The sequence below is a fragment of the Gavia stellata genome, chromosome 10, assembly GCF_030936135.1.
Source record: "Gavia stellata isolate bGavSte3 chromosome 10, bGavSte3.hap2, whole genome shotgun sequence".
Taxonomy (NCBI): Eukaryota; Metazoa; Chordata; class Aves; order Gaviiformes; family Gaviidae; genus Gavia; species Gavia stellata.
The window spans coordinates 3,006,104-3,027,438 of NC_082603.1; the positions used below are offsets into that span (position 1 = coordinate 3,006,104).

General features: G+C 40.2%; 1 protein-coding gene across 1 annotated transcript in view; it reads right to left on the bottom strand.

Annotated features, from left to right (window-relative positions):
- Positions 1 to 19,866: 19,866 nt before the first annotated feature.
- Positions 19,867 to 21,335, bottom strand: part of HMCN1 (hemicentin 1) — a 206,988-nt gene continuing 205,519 nt past the window's right edge. The window contains exon 107 of the mRNA XM_059822131.1: positions 19,867 to 21,288. Within this exon, the coding sequence (XP_059678114.1) occupies positions 20,922 to 21,288 (367 nt within the window). The 3' untranslated portion in view covers positions 19,867 to 20,921. The remainder of the gene's footprint in view (positions 21,289 to 21,335) is intronic.

A 21,335-nucleotide genomic window follows, 5' to 3' on the forward strand; every position in this document is an offset into this window, starting at 1 on the left:
ATCAGCATAATTGTATGTAAGAGCGGCAAGTAGTTGTTAATTTATACTTCTCTGAGAAGATTTTTTTTTTTTCCTTTTTGGAACTTTTCTGCTGTTCCTTGACATCAGAGTGAGAAATGAACAGTAACACTTCTGATGTGTATTCATCAGGAAGGTCTTGAAGGTCAAATAATAAGTTCATGTACAGAAAAACTCTCTTGGCAGTATTGAATACTGTATATTAATGCTGATAGAGAAAGCCTTAGTTAAAGCTGCCAGAGGCTTGTGGAAGCTGCCTTTTTTCTTATTATAAACACCTGGTTTTGATCATTCGTAGTTTTACAAGAATCTGAATTATTCATCTGAAATGTTCAGTACTTTGCTTCTGCCTATTAGGATTCTGTTGTGTAAAAGACACCTACAGTGAACAAGAGTTGACTGGGTATTTGGCAGAGTAGATTGTCTCAGCATGATAAATCCCTTTTTCTTTGTCAAAAGTGAAGATATAAAAAAAAAAAGGAAAAATACTCGTTTTCCCTCCAGTTTCAATGACCTTTGAAATAGTTGTATTCTCTTTAAGTGCTTTCAAAATGAACTCTGCCTCTGAGAAATCAGTTTTCTATTCAATCCTCCTGCAAGAGCTACGCACAGACAGCATGATTGCAGCAGCTCAAAACGGGGTGCTGAGAACACAGCAGCCTGTTTGTAGTTTAAATATAACAGGAAGATTCTTACAACAAATAACATTCTTGCAAAAATGTAAATCATTCAATAAAGCTATGGTACATCACAGGTTGTGCAGTGCTGATTTAAGTCTGAAAATGGAATAATCTGCAGCAAAGGCAGGATTCCTAACTTGATCTGCTGAGAGAATAACAAGGCAAAATGAAGAAAATAACCAGCTTTAGTTGTTTATCATCGAGATATCTTTCTGCTATATCAGGAAATTTCTAGGCATTGTTCTCTGTTTGCCTATAATTAAGTCCAAGGTTAGAACTGAAGTAAGTCTTAGGTTTTAGAAATCTAAAATTGAAAGTCCACTTAATTACCTGTTTCTCAGGGGCACAGGTAGCTGGGAGCATGAATGGCAGGAGCTCCCTTCCGGTAGGGAGTTAAGTTCTTTACCTCCCCTAAACAATCCTCTTTCACAGCGTGGACTACCATAGCTAAAAGCTACTGTTGTCGTTGGGAATCTGAATTAGTCCCCATATCCTTCCTCAGGTGTGACTATGCTTGAGGTTGGAGTCAAGGCCAAGCTTTGGAAAGATGAGTCTTCAAGAACTTGGTGGCTTTTGAAAGCCGTAAGAGTTAAAAGAGGGCTGGCAGTAGTAGGGATTGGGGTTTACCTGTTTAAATGATTCATCCCCCTTCTAGACTTCAAATTAAGTTTACGGCTTGAATTAAAGTTAGATTATAAGACTCTAGTGATTCAACTTTGTGGCTTTCAGTTTTAGGAAGGTGTCTGGCAGGGCCCGTTTACTCCCATATACTGTAGAGATTGATCAATATATTGATATTACTAAGTATATATTTGGGCTCAGAGTTACGGCTTCTGGTTTTGAAGGTCAGGTACTAAGAAGTTAAAAGGAGGGCTGAGGACTGATGAAGCTCTTATCTTCTGTTGTAGGAATTGATCTCCAAAGTAAAATTAGGGGTTTAGGGTTCATGCTACTAAGATCCTCATTGATGGCTATATTCAGTATATGCTTAGTAATAGCATTTCAGTGTATTTCATTAATGTTCAGTTTATACGTTTCAGTTTCAATATACATTTTCAGATATCTGTGTGTTTCAGTTGCTTCCCATGTCACTTACTGTAAAGATTGGACTCATGCTTATAATTGAGCTTAGCATAAAGATGTGGGCTGGAGTTAGTATTTAGGCATCTACAGCTTTAAGAACCAATAAGCGTGGGCAGACATGAACCACAGCCATGTATTTTACTTTTATAAAGGGATTAATCTCTGGCTATAAAGAAGATTGGGTTTAGGTTTCGAGGATTTAACAATTCAATGCATCAATGTATATGTTGTTTGGGGACTTCAGAGATAGGTTTAGAGTTAGGAGAAATCTGAGAAGTAAAAATCTGATGTCATTCTGGAATCTGTGGGCGGTGGGAGCTGAAAAAATGTTTCAGAAAACTTTCAGAATCCGAATCTTGAAGAGCGTGTACTATTGCAAGGTTCTCCAGAAGCTGCCTGGTACCATTAAGCACCTAGCATCTTATGTTTCCTTCCAGTGTTTGAATGGATCCCATAAATTGGGTCCCATAACTGAGTTAGTTAGAGTGGGCTAGTATGAGTATGAAAAATTTCAAGGCCCATTTTATCTGTTAAAAACGTAGAGGGGTAAAACTATACTTGGATTAGGAACTGTTCCATTTTTTTAGTGATTTTAGCGCCATACTATATTCCACAATCACTGTATGCTTAAGCAGTGGTTTGGTGTTAGTAGGAGATAATGTCTCATGTTTTGGGGGTGTTTTTCATATGTGAATCCCATACTTAGGGTTAAGAGTTGGAAACCCAAAGGCCAGAAATCTGTGGCCCTCCTGTAATCTGAAGATGTAAAGAAGATGATTTAGCTTTGGAAGGACTAGTGCTTTATATGCTGGCTTAGTATGCAAATAATACTTTAAGAGGGTTTTTTAGTTAATTTAGGCATAGGGTTACACTAGGGTTTGGGAAACCAACATCCCAGGAGCCTTGTTCATTGATGAGTTGAACAGGATCAGAAGAGTTGGTATTGGTAAGGGTCTTAAAGACTCCAGTAGTCTTTAACTGAATTGATGAATCTGCTACTTAAACTCAGGCTATAGAGGCTATAAATTAAGATTACGAAATTTGGAGCAAGTATTCCCTCTGTGGTATAGATTCTGGGAATGAAGTTGGCAAATCTTTGACTGTTGACTTGTCTCTCCCTTAGTTTTAGTTGGGGATCGCCTTCGTGTTTGGAGTCTGAAGTCCCAGGACCCTGCTTTTTTGGTGTACTTTATAGAGCTATAATGTGCACTGATGTAATTCATTGGCTGTAAATATGTAATAGGTTTTTTTACTACATAGATAGGTACATGATATTCTGGTTTAATGTTTAGGAAACTACAGTGTCAGAAACCCATTTTATTGATTGCTATTATTGGTATTACTTACCCCACCCAGCACTTAGACTAAACCCATCACAAAGCGTAGCCTTAATAACAGCCAGGGAGCAAATCCCTGCAATGATCCCAGAAAGAGAAAACAGAAGCATCTTTCCATCCCAGCTAACTCACACCCTTGTAGAATATGTGAACGTGGTGCGTATCTAGGCAGTTGAAGAATAAGGGCTATCAATTTCTGTGCTCTGGGACATGATTAATCTCCAGTTAGCAACGGGAAAAGACACCTTTCTCTTCCCTAAGGCATAGCATTGAAGTGTTGGTGCATCTGACGGGTTTTTGCACCTCAGTTGGAACAAACAAGAAAAAGTCCTCACCCTGTGCGTCTAACAATCTGATTTTAGTACATCATTGGAGATGTATCTGGAGCATGGGACTTCTTACAGGCAGCTTTCTTTTATACTTTTCAGAATGAGTCATATGTTTTTGTGAGTAAAGCAGTTGGTTTAAAGATTAAAATTATAAATAATGCACCACCCTTAAGACAGTTCTATTCCAGAAAGATTAGGCTCAGTGAATTGTCAACATCCTTTGCTCAAAGTTAGTTTTCAGAAAATAGGAGAAAATTCTAGAGATGCTGATAAAGAATGTGTGTTGACATAAGAATACTCGTATAAGAAAACATCATTTATCCTTTGTTTATGGATGCTATGCCTGAGAAACAAATCTATAAAGACTTAATCAGACTGCAAATCAAAGAGTTTGCATAACCAAAATAATACACGATAACTGTACTGCTTAAAATCATGGCCTTCCAGAAATCATGTCATAGATAAATGGCATTGTTAATTGTTTCCTTTTCTGCTGAGGAGTGAAAACCTTGAGCATGAAGTGTAGGTGTATGTGCTGAAATATTGACAACGGACATTACAGTCACTGCTCCGCCTATACTTCAGTAAATGATTCAAACCACTTATTGCTACTATTAATTCCAGAACATGAGAAATGAACAGGACGGACAGACAAATTTTACGGGAAAGCTCAATCTAACAGTATGCCAAAACCAACTCCTACGTGAGCTTAGTGACTATATAATGATGTAAAATAACAGTGAAAACTAACTCTGAGATGAATGTGGGGTGCCACGTGAGGAAGGACAGCCCAAAGAAAGATGCTACAGTGGTCATCTCTTGGGGACCTGATCATTGCTTCTTGGTTGTCCTGAGTCCACTGAAAGGAAAATAAGTTGAAAAGGGAAGCAACTTGCTTAGCCTTTCCTTCCAACCTCACTGGAAATTCATGTCTCTTGATGTTTTAATTAATCTTTTTTCCTTGATTCTTCTTTAAGTATGCTAAGAGTAGGCGTATCAAGTATCTAAGAATATAGCATGTGTTTAAATTAAGGGTATGCTCCAACTTCGCCAGTCTTCTCAGGAGAACAGCAATTCCTTCTAAGCTTAACTTTTAGATTAAAGTAATTTTATGTAAATGTGATATGAACTCCACACTTTCAAAAACTGATCTTTAGAATCCTTAAAGTTGACATCTACTAATAGGAAGAATTATTAGAAAAGGTGTAGGGACAGAGAAGCTAAAGCAGGTGGACTACAGACAGTCTGTCAAGTTCGAGGAAATTCATTTCAGAATGCCCAACAACATGCAACTTGTTTTTGCAGATAAAGAAGGAGCTCCTGTGAAGACAGTGTATTTAAAATAAATAAACCTGTTCTCATGTGAAATTATGAGATGAGTTTAAACCAGCAAGATCTAAACTATAAATAGAGATAAGGTACTGCTCCTAGCTTTTTAGGTGTAAGTTTTTGACCTTTTCAATTGGGTGTATGTGCTATTATCTGTTTCTATGAAGAGGTTTTTTTAGCTCCATAAAGCCTAGAGAAGGGTAAATTTGTGACTTTGACTTGAGTAAAAATTGTTTTATAAGCAAAATGTTTCAGACATAGGTTTTTAAATCCCAAATTCATTTGATGCTTAGTTTTAATGCATTAAAGTGATTTTTTTTTTTTATATCCAAATACTACAATTGTAAGAATAGGAAAGGTTAAAGGGTTCTATTTCTGAAAAAAATCAGAGTATTAAATAGGATATTTTTTGCAAGCTTATGTCATCAGAGGTGCATATCACAAATTGCAAGTGCAAGACTATTCCAAAACAGTAACACAATGGCTTGAGGTGTGTCTATCAGCCACAGTAGACCAGTAGGAAGATGGGCAGATGGGCTGCTGTAGCATTACTCAGGTATGGGCAATACAGAATACAGGCATCACTCCGCAACAGAGCTTCTGGTGCGTTGTCCTTTTTACTTGACCTAAGACTTTCTAATTGTGAAACTGTCTCAAACACTTTAGTAAGGAGTTGAGCCTGCTGGTGTTTTCAGTATAGCTGGCAGCAAAGTAAATCATTCTGCAACTTGGTAAAGAATCAGCATGAATTCGAACCTGTAGATACTAACATAGTGCAAACCTGAGCTTCATTCAGTTTGCTTTCTATAAGAAGGCAGAACAAATTTGCACGTTATTCAACCTCTGACGAAGCTTGAACAATTATTCTTAAGAGTACATTGAAAAAGAATGTGTAAATGTTGTGCCTGATTTGCACAGAGTGAAGCATAAACAGGAAAACTCAGTTATTTGCAGTACTTTGTAAATGTGATGATGAATATTTCACTTCGGACCTTGCTACAAGTAATTGCTAAATGATCCTAGGAAGGCATCAAGTAGGAGAATTCCCTAAATTAGTTATTTACATCAGTAAAATATATGCCTAAAATAATAGATGTTATTGTAATGTATTTCAACCTATTACCGCTTTGTGAAAACCCACAAAAGATCCAAGCCTTTTTTTTTCCCTATGTATAATAAATTTCAAACCTTACAATGCTTTTAAATTCCAAGGAGTTATGCAAAAGGTAAGTGGTTTCCCGTTCTAAAATAGTTTCAGAATATGTACAAATCCTGAATACTGTCTTGAGGCTTTATTGCGATTATTGTGGTGTTTCTTTCCGGTATTTTTGGTGAGGAAAACATGAAGGACAGACTGGCATTATTATCTGACTATCCTGTTTTGTAGGTGGTGTAGATAGGGGATGAGCCCTTTTGCTTCACCTCAAATTTACTGAAATGCATGGTGACTAGAGGGTATACAGTGTCGGTAGTTGCTTTCTGTTTTGACAGCTGCATTACTAGATCCAGTGACAAATTGGGCCAATTAAGGTAACTTTAACATATCATATGTTAACAAGAAGCTTAGCAGCAGTGTTACAGGCAAGCTTGAACCTGGAGCAGTAAAGTTCAAGGAGGTCTTCGAGGACGTAACTAAAGGCAGAGAGGCACTGAAAACACAAATGAATCCCTCAGTATTGGTGGAGATGATGTGTTGGTTTGTTTAGCCAACGGGGCGTTGATGGTAATGGGTTGGGCTGCAGACACAGGACATGTGAGGAGAAGTAGAATTCGGTGTCGGTGACCAGCTACCAAATTGTAGGCAGTGGGGACTGACTGGAATACACAGTCATGAAGGAAACGGGAACGGCCCTTGCTGCCAGCAGATAGGTTAATGTGTTTTTGTCTTTGGGAATCCTATGGGGGTTGGGTGAGATGGCTATGGAATTTGCAAAGGTTGCAGAAGTTTGGCACCATTTTAGGGCTGATGTTATATTCATAACATTCTGTTCCAGGGCTCTGGCTTGGGCTGATGACTCTGTGTTACTTAATGGTAACGCCCTAGCGTTCTTCTCCTGGGGGCTCGGGTTACTCAGTGAAGTTAATTATGTGGCCGGATAAAACTTCGTGGTTATTGTGACATGTTGTTGAGATTTTTCTGGTGACATTTAGACCAGCACACTTCGGGGTCCTGGATTCAGTGAAAGTAGAGAAAGTAGTCTAAAAATATTACCCAAACCCCATGGTCTGATATAGAATACTGCGAGCATTTTTGGCTGCCCATGCACAAGTTACTGAAACTAAGACAGGTGAAAAGAGAGGCTGCAATAATAAAAAAAGTAATAGAAAGATGCAAGAGGAAACCATAGAAGAGTTTAGTTTGTTAATTCTAGCAAAGAGCAGCTTTGATTTCTGTGTGTAAATACCTCTGGGCGAAAAGGATCTGGGGAACTGAGGGGAAGAGAGTTATTTAAACTAAAGAGCAACAGCAGCCAGAAGTCAAGTAGTTTTAAGCAGTTTGTCAGTAAGATTTATGCAGGAAATAGGAATAAGTTTCTTAAGCATTGTATCACTGAGGTTTTGAAACAGCCTTCTGATGAATTGAGTTTTAAGATGGAGCTGGACGCATTTTTGAACAAGGTGAAATGTTGTGGGAGAAGGATCTCAGTGACGCAGGAGGTCCTTCCTGGTGTCGCTCCCTTGCTCTCCTCTCGGTCTGCATCACTAGAAGAGAACAGTGGAATCAAGGTTGTATTATTAACCTGTTGTGATTTTGCGATTCTATTACCATAAGACGGTAGAGGGGGGACAGTTATTTTAGAGACATTACTTCACTGTAAATGGACCTGATTAATTTCCATTTACTAAGTCATGCATCACGGCCATCTGTTGAAGAGTTGTATTTGGACAGCTAGTAAAACTTTGCCATTACATAATTATATGGAGAGGCAACAACAGTCATTTCCCAGCTTCCTGACGCTGGAGCGCAAATGCTGATGGCCCTAATATTTAATTTCAATTCCTCTCCTGCTGGGGGTTGCAGCTTTCTGAGTGTCTTAGGGTACCTGGGGCGAGGAGGGGAGAACTCCTCAGTCGTTCCTCTGAACTTTGTCCATCCACTTCTGAGTACTCTGTGCTTCACTTACTGGTTTCTCTTGCTAACCGCGAAATTTAAGCAAATTTTGATGAGAATAAGAGTAAGAAAAAACATGGGTACCACAGTAGTCATAAAAGATAAGGCATGTAGCATCTTTAGCATTCTGTCATACATAATTTTATAAAATATTCATTCTTGCTGTTCAACACAGTTTCCCACCCAGTTTTTGTTTAGTATCAGAAGGAATGTTTAGGTTGATTATATTATTGTTGCAGGTGATGCTGTTAGAGCATCTTGATCACAGTGCAAGGCTGTCTTTTAATCCAGTTTTGGAACCAAAGCTAAGTTTAAACTTGTATCTTCTTAATGACAAAGATGATCTCTCTGAAAAAATTTCTCTGAAATACCAGTTTAGGTTAATACAAGATAATTTAAATGCAGCTTTCCTAGTTCATGTATTTTGTAGCAAAATCACATCACTAAATAGTGAAGAGTGAGAAAGTGTATATATTTGCTATTAGTCCCTCCTTATAACTGTTGAATGAAAGGAAATACTCATATTGGCCCAACCGTAAAATAAGGTTATGTTCTTTTGAAGTCCATTCCAACCTTGCATTTGTTAATGAAAGCAGTTTAATTCATGAGTCTCAAACTTAGCTGTCCCAGCTAATCTATGAATAGTCACTTGGACAATGAAGATGTCCATAGAGCATGATAAATATCTGTAGGTTTTGCTCCCTTTTACTCCCCTCCCCCCCCCCCCCCCCCTTTTTTTTTTCCTCTGAACATCATGCATGTTCACCCTTTGGGACCTTTGACTTCTGCCAGGACGGTAGTTCGCTTGTGATTCATATGTGAACTTCAGAAAATATGGACACTTACTGATGATTTCAGGGATATGATGTTACTTCCATCCTTTTAAGCTTTTTACATTTATATAATCACTGTGTCTGGAATAATATTAAAGAGCATTGCAAATAACATTTATTTGGAGCGATTACTCTTTCACAAGACTCTCTGGCAGACTGCAGGGTTTTACCAGATGTTCTGATTTACAAGTACTGTTGCTCATCTTACAAAGTAAACTTATTTTAAATAGGACCAAAAACAACTTAAAAAACCAAAACGCTGCATAATCGGTAAATCAATCAAATATTTTCTTTACTTACAGAATCAATCTATGGAAAACTGGAGTAGAAGATTCACTGAATGACTGTCATATCAATGCTGCTACTGCAAGCAGAAATTACAATTTTTATAATGTTTGTTTTTTTTTTTTTTTTTTTTTTTGCATTGCAATACATCAGATTTAATCTAAAAAACATAAATCAATGTCTGAGAACATCTAGCAACAGGAAAGATCTATCTATCCTGTGGTAATTCAGGCAATAGCAATGATTATTTTTCTCATCAGAGTCAAAGGTGATCTACAGCTTGCTTGGAACATACGGCCAGCATTGGACGTGATACTCCAGATGAAATTGTATAATAACTAATAAAAAATGGAACAAGAATACATCGCATGTCTTGCATGCAATGCTTTTGTTCAGGTATCAGTAGGAAGCTTCTTCCATCTCCGTGTGAGAACATTAGCTCTCATTTAGCTGGTGATCCTCAGTGATACCTCAGTTCCTTTCAAAGAGCAGCCGTAACCAGGCATCATGCATGTTACATTTGTGCAATTGTATTTTCCTATCTAACATGTAATGTGTTGGTTTTGATCTTTGAACAGCATCCTGGGTTTGAGGGGAGTATCTTCAATTGATTTTGTTTGCAACTCTAATCCTAATTTTGCCCTCTACCTTTTGGGGCCATCTGCTAATATTCGCCCTGCCCTGATCATTAATAAAAACATATAACTCGGGTACGGAAACTGGCCCTTGCAAAATTCTATTGCAAGTAGAATTCCAACTAGATGGTAACCAAATCAGCAGGTGAAAGGCCTGGTAAACTAGAGTACAAAATGTGTCATCCGTGGTTACCTTCCTTATGTTGTATTGCAGTTGCATATTTTTCTCCACCACGAGAAGCCTGAATGCAAGAAGTGCCAGGTGCTTATTTCTGTTGACAGTCTTACAAATATTAAAATGCATATTCCTTCCATGCTTGGCACAACACTGAAAAAACTAGAATTTCAACCCAGAAGTTCAGAACTAAGGTCAAACCTATAACTGCTACTTAGCAAAGCTTTTTGATACCGTGTGTGTTCTGCTCTCATCAGAAAAGTTAAAACAAAAGAATGAAATACCAAATATATTAAAAAAAAAAAAAAATCTTATCCATTGTGTCAGCAAATATGGACTGAAATTCTGTTTTCTGATTTGAAATTGTCCCAATGTGCTTGTGGAAGTATGGTTGCATTTGTTAAGTGCTCACATACTCTGTAAATAGCTGCTCAGGACGTTGTCAGGAATCAGCGACAGCTCTCACTTGGACTAAACCTGTAAACCCATGGCGTAATATGAAACGTGATCCGGTGTTTGCTTATGGCCTCTCTGATTTAAATCTAGAGAAGGTCTTTCTTTGATTATTGGGGGTTTTTAGTACTGATGAGAGACACTCATGTTCATTGATGTTCACCAATCTATGGAATTTTTCTTCTGTGACCGTGATTTGAGACCTGCAAATGCAGGTGGCAGCAGCTGTTACTTGCAGTACATGGCAAAGTCTGTTTGGGCCATCTGCAGCCCAAGGCTTCGTGTTCCAGTCTGGGTCCTTCCTTACAGCACCACTAGTCTGTCACCATCCACTCCCGTGTGCTTGTACCTAGGAGCAACAAGGACTCATTTTAGCCATATCCTGCCAGCTAAACCTCTGTTTTTGTTGATAGCAGTGTTCCTATTTTTAAGAATACTTCTTCTGCATCACGGGTTTTGGTGTAGCATTAGTGGGCATTTCAGCGCGTCATTTATATCTAAGATTGTGACCCAGAGGAACCCTCTGCCCTTTCTCTAGGAGCATGTTGCAGAACAGGTCTTAAAATCCACGCACGCACATCTTGCGCGTTTTCTGTCTGTAATGGTATGGAGTTTATCTGGACTTCAGTTTGTAAAACTGAAAAAAGAAAACCAACTCAATTACCAACCCTTTCATAAGGGGAATCTGTATAAAAGTGCTATTTACCAACATGATGATACAGTGGAAGACGTTTAATACCTTCCAAAGGGTATTAAAGGTATCTTAGATAACTTCTACAGAAAAAGGTGTTAGACTCCTTTCCTGTACTTAATGCATTTCTCTATCTTTGTTGTCTTTAATGTTGGACTCCGTTCCTGTAGTTACGCATTTCACTATCTTTGTTGTCTTTTATCTCTAATGACTTCCTAACAGAGGAGTACTCTGGAGAAAGATTTGAGAGAGCAAAATGAAGTGTTTCTGTGTGGGGGGAACTTCTGCCAAGTACAAAGGGCAATTTGAGAGGAAAAGCAAACATACTTGGAAGTCTAGCAAGGCTGTTTCTTGACAGTAAAGAAAGGCTGTAGAGGACTTGAAAGCAAAGAGTAAGTAGCTTATGTTATTAGACTAAGATAAAAGTTTTTGTAGAAGCAATCAGAATTACTGTGACTGAGGGGAAAAAGGATTTGCTGTGGTCAGAGAAAAGGTTATTGCCATTATTGAGAGAGGGCTGGAAAGTCGATGCTCAGGCATATAAAGCTCATGTTGTAATAGTCATTACAGCTTTTTAGGTGTGAATAGAGATGGCCGTGTTGTTATGATGTATAAGGAAAAAACCTTTGACTTCAGGGTAATTCAGACCAAACGTCTAATCTGAAGATGTTGTCCGGGTTGTGTATCTGAGTATCAGAAGCATTTGTTGAAAGAAACAAAGGCTGGCAGAAAAGCCAGTGAAGAGACAGTTTTGGTTTTGCCAGGTTGAGCAGACATCCATCCATCAGGGGATGTCAAGCTGAGATTTATTCTAGCTAGAAGAAAAAGGTGTGGGTTTTTCTCAGCTCATCTTTAAGTGGTCAGAGGTCTTTGTCAAAATGCTGTCAACGGTTGCATCTTCCACTTTCAGGACTGTCTTTGCTGAAAAAGTGGTTAAATGCTTGACCTTGGCACTAAGGGGTCATGTTAAGCATGAAATAAATCAATTTAGAGAGACAGAGTGACAAGCTGTGTAATAGGCCCCAAATGAAGTACACTACAGCGTGTATTACAAAGTGTTCTGCAAATTAAATGTCCAGACACAGCCAGTTCTCATGCATGCAAATACTTCTAAAAATCTACTGATGATTAATTTGGTCACATACCTCTAGATCATCAAAATGTCTCAGATTTTAGCATGACCGCTTTAGATTCAAGTTTTAGGCTGGAGATCCAGTGATTGTTATTTTCTCTTAATTCTTTTCTAGCACACAAGGTGGGAGCAAAACCAGTGCTATGTGATTTATTTAGATAATCAACAGGGCTTTATAGATAAATGATATAGATGGCTAGTCTGGCAAAGGCTGAACTTCACTGCTGAACCTGACTGCTCAAATAACAACTTTACTTCTCAAAAAAGCTAGTTTTCAGCAAAATGCAGACTGTTTTTACTGTTTTTACTCTGCAGATGCTCTTTTTCATGCTGAGGTAATTCATTCTGCGATGCATCCTTTTGTCCTGTTTATCATTTTCAAATATCTATCAGGAAAATTCATTTTACATCAGCTCTAAGTAAAACTTCTGCTATTGTTCCTAGTGTCTGCTGAGAATTGTTTATATGATTAAGAGATATTTTGGTTAGAAGAGGTGTGCAATTCGAAGGCAGTCAGGGGTTTTTAGCGAGGCTGTGACTGGTTTTAATTTGATGTGACTCTCTGGTAATCACTGACGGCTCTTTGTTTGTCTGTAGTAAAGCTACCGCACATGGTAAAAATACCACCATGTTACCTTGCTGTACATTTCAGTTGGTCAACACAAACCACTTCTGTGCTACAGCCTCATCTCTTAAAGGACAACATCGTTTATACATCCAAAATCTTGTCAAAACATGAGCTGCGAAATGTTAGCAGTAATATTTTGGCAAAGTCTTTGCAGGGTTACACCCAATTTGAGGTTCTCTATCAGTCTCCGCATCACTGAGAGCATTGCAGAGGAACCAGTAACCAAACCACAAATATTTTCTTTCAAACAAGGCCAGAGCGGAGAACAGCAATCTGACCTGTACGGTTGGTAAACATGTGAAGATTTGTGAGCTAATTCTGTTAGCAGACGGTGATGAGGAAGGATGAATAGACTTGATGTAATCCGAGTTATTTACAAGGTTTGTATTCGAAGTCCAGTTCCTTTAAGCAGAAGAGCAATTGAAGAGGTGGTCATTTTTTCACAGATTCGATCATCTTTTCAGCCTATCTCCTACTCACGAGCTCTCTAGCGTTTAAGATTTGTCCGCAGGTGGTGAACTGCCAGGACGTTTATGCAGAAACGGTACTGTTCTGGTACAAGAGTACCTTGCCCTCCCCTGTTTATCACTAAGGCTCCTGTAGTCCCTTCAGCGTGTGTTTTTAATTTTGATTTCTCATTATATTTTTGCTTCTTCAATTTCAGACCCTCACACGATTGCATCAGAGCGCTCTGTGTTTTCCTTTTTGGAGAACGGAGAAGTCCTGTTCGTTTGCCTGCTTTCAGTGAGGAGCTGGGGCACTTCTGTTGTTTCTGTGGCCTTTGGGGATTCATTATTCTCCCAGCTTTTCCATCCTCACTCTTTAGATCTACAGCATCAGATCCTAGAGGCAACCCGGATAAAATCCTGTGAAGGCTGTTAGAGAGAGGAACTTTAACGTTGCTTGGAACCTAGCTGTGTTTTATCCACTACTGTGTTTACTAGGGACAGTAGTAACTAGGGCCACTTACAGGATTCTTCTCTTCAGGGATCCTGGCTGGGTTTTGCCTCTGAAGTTGTAGACCCAAGATTAGATACGTTCTTTTTTTGAAGCTTCTACATACAACTTCAAGTGTTTGCCAGTGGCTGTGCTACAGTTTTGCGTAGCAAGAGAGTTTGGCCTTGCTTTAATTATGGGGTAGGTCATACCTGTACAGTGTCCAGCTCTCTTGATACCTCTCAGGCATTCTCTATGAGAGGCTTTCTTGAGACGCTTGTAATCTAAGGAGAAGAAGGGTCGGACCATGGTTTTTATGATTGTGCCTGCTATTTGGTAAGCCATTAAAAGGTTTGGAAGGGGGGCTTGTCTCGGTCCTTAGCTGGCTGAGCCCCTCTGAATTCCAGGTGAACTCTGCATATCAGATTTACTGTGTGTTTTCATAGGCAGCATACAGATTTATTATTAGGTTTTTTAAAATCATGCTTGAGAGAGATTCTGTTCAAGATGTCTTCTCTTGACCTGTACATAAACTAGTCTATAACTTCAAGTGGGATGAGAAGTTATTATCAAGGAAGCCAACTGCATCTCACTACATTTGAAGCCACTTAGTTAAGCTATCACGAACAACAGGAATTGTGCAGTCCTTACTCTTGTGTGCTAGCTCTTCCCATTTTAGGAAAGTTCTTTCTAACACAAGCGCTGTATTTGCTATACCTTGTTTTTTTGCTTCTTACACATGTTTTAGCCAAGAAATTATCTCAACTTGTTCTAAGTCCCAAAATGGCCACAGTTTTGTAATCCTCACATATAGTGAAAAATTAACTGAGATTCTCTTCCCCTTGCAGCAATCGCATAGTGTTACTTAAGAGCACTTCTTAACTTTTGCTCTGTAATCTGAACAACTTCTTGGCTTGATCATGTTTCTGATGCCCCCATCATTTAGCTATTCATAAATTATCATTTGAATCTGTGTTTCTGTAAAATACTACAGAACGCTTCTTTTTATCCATATGCCTTTATCTGTAAGCAGGTATTCTTTGTTTCCCTTTCTAATACTAAATTATCAAATCGGAAGAATCGGCTGTGCATGCTGTCTGGCACCAGGCTGTACGCTGAAGATGCTGAATAGCTGAACTCGGTGATCTGAAGAGTGATTGAAGTTCTATTCAGTGTGTCAGACATGCAAATGTGTTTATAAAAACCTGCTTGCCAGTTAGGGATTACATTTAACATTATTCACAGGGCATGGCTGGATACGCTGTGCTCAGATATGAAATTTGTAAGTGCAACGCTGCTGGGTGCGTGATGTGTAACACCCCATTTAGCTCTGGCAATTGGCTGGCACTCTCTGATGGTTCCTTTCTGTTTCAGCTCACACCCAGAGCTACCCTTGCCTCAGTTTGTCCAGGGGAAGAAAGGGCAAATAAAGTCATTTGCTAAGGGCATCTCCTAGCCTGTGTGGAGCAGCAGCTCCACATGAACGGAGCGTTGCTGTATGTGCAGGAGTTGAAACCATCTCTGATTTCCCAGCAAAAAATACAGCTGCGTGTAAGCAAGTCATTGACTGTTTGGGCTCTTCGGCATTAATGAACATTGGTCTAGAAGGCGCTTTAAATTTCCAGACTTCAGTGTTTGATTTCTCAGTGCAGTGCTGCATCATTGCAGATGATATCAATTTGGTTTTGTGCTGAATCAAAAATCTCATTTGAAGCAGAGGTTGAAGCCCAGAAGGTTGGAGGAGCCTTCATCTGCCCACAGGCTTTCCACAGAAACAAAGCGCGGGACCTGCCCAGCAGCCCTCACCCATCTATACGTTTGTACGTCACAGCACCTCAGCAGGGATTAGGTTAAACGGCAATGTGCTAGACGGCTTGCTTTCTCTTGCATCTCTTTGCCTGGGTGAGTAAGCACAACCGGCGTGGTGTTGGCGGTACGTACCTCCTCGCACAGTGCTGTGTGTCCTGTTCCCCGCCTGTGTGCAACTGGGGGGCGGGCGGTTGGATTCCAGCCTCGTAAGCTAATGTGTGAATTTCAAAGGTTGTAAAATGCCAAGTTTTTATTGGCAGCAGCCTTAGATTTGAGCTGCCAGAACTAGAAATGCTTCTGAAGTCAAAGGGTACAAGAGCTCCCACTTGCACCCCAAGAGCTGAGTCCTGCCTGTAATTGCCACACTGATGTGAGAGCGATGACGGCCGTTTTACTCACTATCCTTCGGCTTCCTTTAGCATTGGCTGTCTGGATCTTTCTTGGCAAGTTGAGCACTGCTACTCTTGTCTTTTCTGAGCATCGCTCTCATCTGATAACTTCTTTTCCCTTTAACCCACAGTGCTCTGTATTCTGCATTGATTCATTACAGCTTTTAAATTCAGCCAGTGCACAAAGGAAAACAAAAACCCAGCTGATTTCCTCTCTCAGGGGATCGGCAAGCTGGATCTCTACAGAGGGTGTGATGGGGGATACCTTACCCACCTTCAGTTCCTGAACGCCTGCTATGTAGCAGCGGTGGTGGTTGCAAACTTCTATCCTCTCTGGCAGTTGGCCCCGGTTTCATCCCCCAGTGCTTTATTCTTCTGCTAGAACTTATATTCGGAAGGAATTGAGCATTTTTTTTGCGAAGTGCTGCATCTTAGCATGTAGTTTCCTTTAGGCGTTAATAAGGAAGGATGGTTTGCGGGAGGAAAAGTGGGTGCGGTTTTGCCCTGACAAAGGCTCAGACGTAGCAGGATCTTTTCCTGGAATACGCGAGCAGGCTGGGCGCTCTCGGGCAGTGCTGCGGCAAGTGGGTAGCTGGTATCTAATGTGTGTTCACCTGGAGGTGAGCTTCAGGGAGCCCTGTGTGCCCAGCTGCGTGCTGCTGGAATGCCACAAGATGTCACGCTTAAACTACCAGTATGTATAAATTAATGTCTGTAATGTATAAAAGACATTTGCCATCTTTCATAAGGTTCATTTCGTCTCGGTAGTGTAGTTAATTAAATGTTGTCATGTTTGTGCCTAGGTATGGCCCAGGAACGGAGGAGGGAGCCAGTGTTGCGGGGCAGCGTTTCAGGAAGAGGGGCAGGCGGAACTGCTGCATTACCTCCCTGGGGAATCAGCTGAGCAGTGGAAGGCTTGTACAAAAGGATGGTAGCACGGATGGCAGGTAGCACTGAAGCGTTAACTATTTATTCAGCACATCTCTGAACTACCCCAGAAGAATTGCTCTCACTGGGACCTCCTTTTTCTTTTTTCTTTAAGGTCTTTTCATGCTCTTCCTTCCCTCTGCCTCTTGAACTAACCACCAGCAAATACCGACTGGTCTCCTAATGTTTCCAGGAGTTGAGCAGTAACATTAATAACGTTGCAGATGGGGACAAACAGCAGGAACTAGTTACACGCAGTTAAAGGGCAGACAATTTTCTTTACAAAGAACAGCAACACACTTCATTATTATTTGTGGTGGTGTGGTTTTTTTAGTAAGAACTTTAGATTCTCGTATACGACATTAGCATGCTAGGAAGAGTGTTTGCTCTGCAATTAGGTAGCCAGAAATTAATGAGGGACTTTCTCAGTCTTTCTTTCTGGGAAAGAGATCGTGTCTATAGTTTAACTAGTTAACAGGGTTCCTGATTCTTTGCGTGGTGCCTTTCATCACGCCCTACAAATCCTTGGCTCTGCTTCCATAGTGGTGTCAGTCATGTCTTTGCCCCTATTGTGTGTCTGTGGCTATATAATTCTGACCGTAAAGACAGTTACGGGGCTGTGTCTGTTCCTCAAGCTGAATGATGAGCAGCCTTTTAACTAGGAAGTCATTAATTTCCAACATTCTTTGATGCATTCTTTAGTTAAAATACATCACGATGATTGAGACAAGGCCAGCAGAGAGCCAGCGGTTCCCTTTCAGCACCGATGCAGACATAAATGGAGTTTCTCTAGAAAAGCCAGGTTTGTTTCCTGGCCCAGCCCTGGTTATCCCAAGTTATAACCAGCCAGGGAGAGTGGGATAAAGAAACCTGATGATGTATCTGGGTTGGCACTAGGACATCAGTCAACTTTTAAAATCTGCGCCCCCAAACCAGCTCACTCACCTACTGGCAAAATCCTTGCAAAAGCACATGTATTCTCCATCTCGCTGATGGAAGGGTGGTATCTACTGCTATGGGGAATAACGATTCAGGCGTAGGCTGGACTATTCCTGCAGGTAGAGTTACTCGGAATTAGCCATTTGCTTGTTGTCCACCCTGATTCTCACCTGCATTTCTTTTTGTCTAGGCAGCCTTTTAGATCACAGGTTTGTGTCGGCTTGTTTGTGACAGGAGGACATTTGCAACATGACTTCTGATACGGAGACCAGCTCATCCTTTCATAGGATTGCAATGAACCTTCCATCTTGCAAATATTTCTGCAGACTAATGGAGGGGACGGGACAAAGTGACTCCAGGCTCAGCCGTACAACCTTTAGACACTGAAACCCTGGGTAATATTTTTTTTATTTATGAAAAAAAAATTTGCATCCCAGGTTGTGCCAACCTTAAAAATAAAAAACAAATTAATAATTTTTTAACAATTAAAAAAAATACGCAATGTTATGTGGGCATGTACACACCTGTAACCTGCCTCTTCCCTCTCAAGTTAGAACAGAAAATAATAATAAACAACAACAGCCTCTTCAACCTGTTAGGCATAGGGTCACACAGCTTGTGGCAGTGTGTGCAGCAGATGTATTTGCCCTGAGATTTAATTTAACATTTGCAATTCTTTTCTTAAAGCAAAAGAGATTGTAAATTTGTAACATAGAACAAGCTGTCCAGGGAAGAGAAGGGCATGGCACAAGTTCTCTTTCATTCATAACCTCCCTTCAAGCAGTCAATGAGTGAAAACCGTAAAGCTCCCACTAACCCTAATCATCTCGCTGGTCCCTCAATCCTGTGGCATCATCTCAGTGTAACTAACAGCTTCCACAGGGGCAAGTGCCTCCTCCCTCCTGAGCTACAGCCGGGCACCTGAAAGGCACGGGGTGAGAAAGCAGAGAGTGGAAAGGAAGTTGTGGACACATCTGGGAGAGTTTAAGTGACTACCGTCTGGTAAGTTCCTAACTCTAAAAGAAGTAATAGTTTTGCCTTAAAGCCTGTTAACTAACTCTGTTATTGGTTGGGCGCTTTTCCCCCCCCTCGTGAAACATATCATAATAGAAATTTTCTTCCTGTCTCACAGTGGAGTTAACTTCCGTTGACGACGCAATTTTCAGTGTGATTCTCATCCTTAGAAGAAATTGAGGTAACTCCCTGTAATTATTATAGCTTACTCTCACTTCTCTTTCCGTCATGTCTTCGTCATGAAAGTTACCTTTTTCTTCCTAAACTGCTTTTATTTTTCAAGTCAGGCTTCCAAGAAACAAACCTGTTTTCTTTGAAGTCTGGCCCTTGTAAAAAATTGTATGAAGAGCAGAATGATTTTTAAGTCATCCTTGTTTTGCAAGACTATCATCTCGCTTGTCGCAATGGGAATTGAACACAAACCAAGGTTAGGGGAAAACTGGTGGGGCTTTCACTCGGGACGGTCAACCATATCAAAGCATAGAGTCAAAATTCCATTGCGGAGCAATTTGACCCTGTCACTGAAAATGTTCTTTAATTGAAATGAGTTATTCTTGGTCTGTTCCTTGCATCCCAGTCACACAGCACAGAAACCTGAGCGTCTTCAGTTCAGCCCCTGTGGAGTTCTCAACTGGAGGGCTCTGTTGACATTTCTTTCTCACTTCAACTGAAAACGGCAAAACTTTCACAGTGAACGTTGGTGATTTCCAGTGGACCCCAAGCTTAATGCCCTTCAATGATTCTTTTTTTTCTATGCATTGGAATTAGAGTGACTTATTTAGTGTTTGGCAATGAGTTGGTATATTTATGAATAAACACTGCCTTTATATGCAACAAAAATTTAACTCTTAGCAAAATAACTTTCCTTGGAGGAAATGAGATGTCTCCTAGTCAGTAGGCTCTGGATAAAATAAGAGGTCTTAGGGTGAGTGCACCAGTTTCCCTGACTTTTTTTCAAAAACGGAAGGATTTGGGCAAGACAGTAGTGCAAAAAAAGGAGCCTTGGCTGCATTTGTGGATGCTGCTCACCAGTTTGCTGGGCATGCTACCTTCTGTGTTCTCCCCTGGCGCTAAAGGTGAGTGCTTTACAAATGGGAATGAATGTTTTTCCATGATAAAAGTCACAGCAATCTCAAAGGCAATGGGAACCTTTATTTTTATTATTTTCAATGCATTGACATGGTCCTTTTATGCAAACTTAACTGTAAAACACTCTTGAGATACTGCATAGAAAATACACATAGGAAAAAAACATATATACACTTTCATAAAAATAGAATACATCTCGGCAAAATTACTTGTGTACAGTGTATTGACATTATTGAACCAAACTTACATCATCTTTGGAGAAAAATGTTCCATTTGCAAAAAAAAACCCCAAAACATTTTAACTGATGAGTTGGGAGTACTGCACTGGATATGGTTTTGAGCTATATAAATGGCTATACCAGAACGTCAGAGTAAAAAGAAAAGGTTATAAAATACCTGCTGTATAAAGTAGAAGTAGCCATGTTGTGTTTTTCTTCCAAAAAATAGTGACATCTCTAAACTTGCATGGAAATCAAGTGCCCCAGTTCCAAATTCTACTGTGGATTCTTTAGCTGAAACCAAACTTTAATGTCATTTGTTTCAGCATTTGCAACCGTTAGGTTGCAGTGGTTATTTGGTTTTTTGAGCACACGATGTAGTATATCACAGCCCTAATTCTATCAGGTATTTGATAAGAAAAAGATCGAATAGCAATAAAATTGTAAAACACTTGGCAACCTTTAAAATATGTAGACCACTTGAAATGATGTGGTTTTTTTCTTCTGGTTAGGCTTTTCTTTAGTTGCTTTCAACAGAGGCTGCTCCTTGCTGACTGCTTTGAGCACATACTTCAGCTCAGACTTTGATTTTTCTGCTGGTTTTCAGAACAAACTGTGGAAAATGACTACTCCAGTGTAATAAATAAAGCAAGTGGTAACAGGTCCTCAAAGCCATGGATTTTCCTCTTGAATTGGAATAATGGGACTGGGTAGGCAGCCTCGGGGAAGGAGGGCGAAAGAAAAGAGCATAGCACCATTTTCAAGTTACATGGTTCACAACTGTTTGGCAGGCAGTAGAGTCAGTCTGGAAGTGGTAATACCCACCGGCATTTACGAACGTGGTTAAAATAGTGTGATTACTGTCAAGTAGTTTGGGTGTTTAATAGGGATAGGCTGACACCGCTATATAAACAATGAAAGTTGTCCGATACTCAATATTTCCATCAACGCTGTAGGATAAGGCTCTGACTCCCATGCGGTAAGTCTTGGGCTCTCGCAGCGGTCGGGTGGTGAACACAACTCCTTTCAAGTTCTCATCTCTCAGGGCAAATGGGATTGCTGGGTCCTCGTCTGCCATTAAGAAAGTCGTCCTTGGGTGCATGACTTGATCATGAGTATAGGCAACCAGCCGGATTAAATCCTGACCGGCAGCTATGCCAAAGGGGAGGGAAAGGAGTTTGTATTCCAAGGCATAGGTACTCGGATCACACTCCAAGTCGTTGGCCGGGCAGTTTTTCAGACAGAACCTAGGAATAAGCAGAGCACTTTAGCCCAGGCAGAAGGCATGATACCG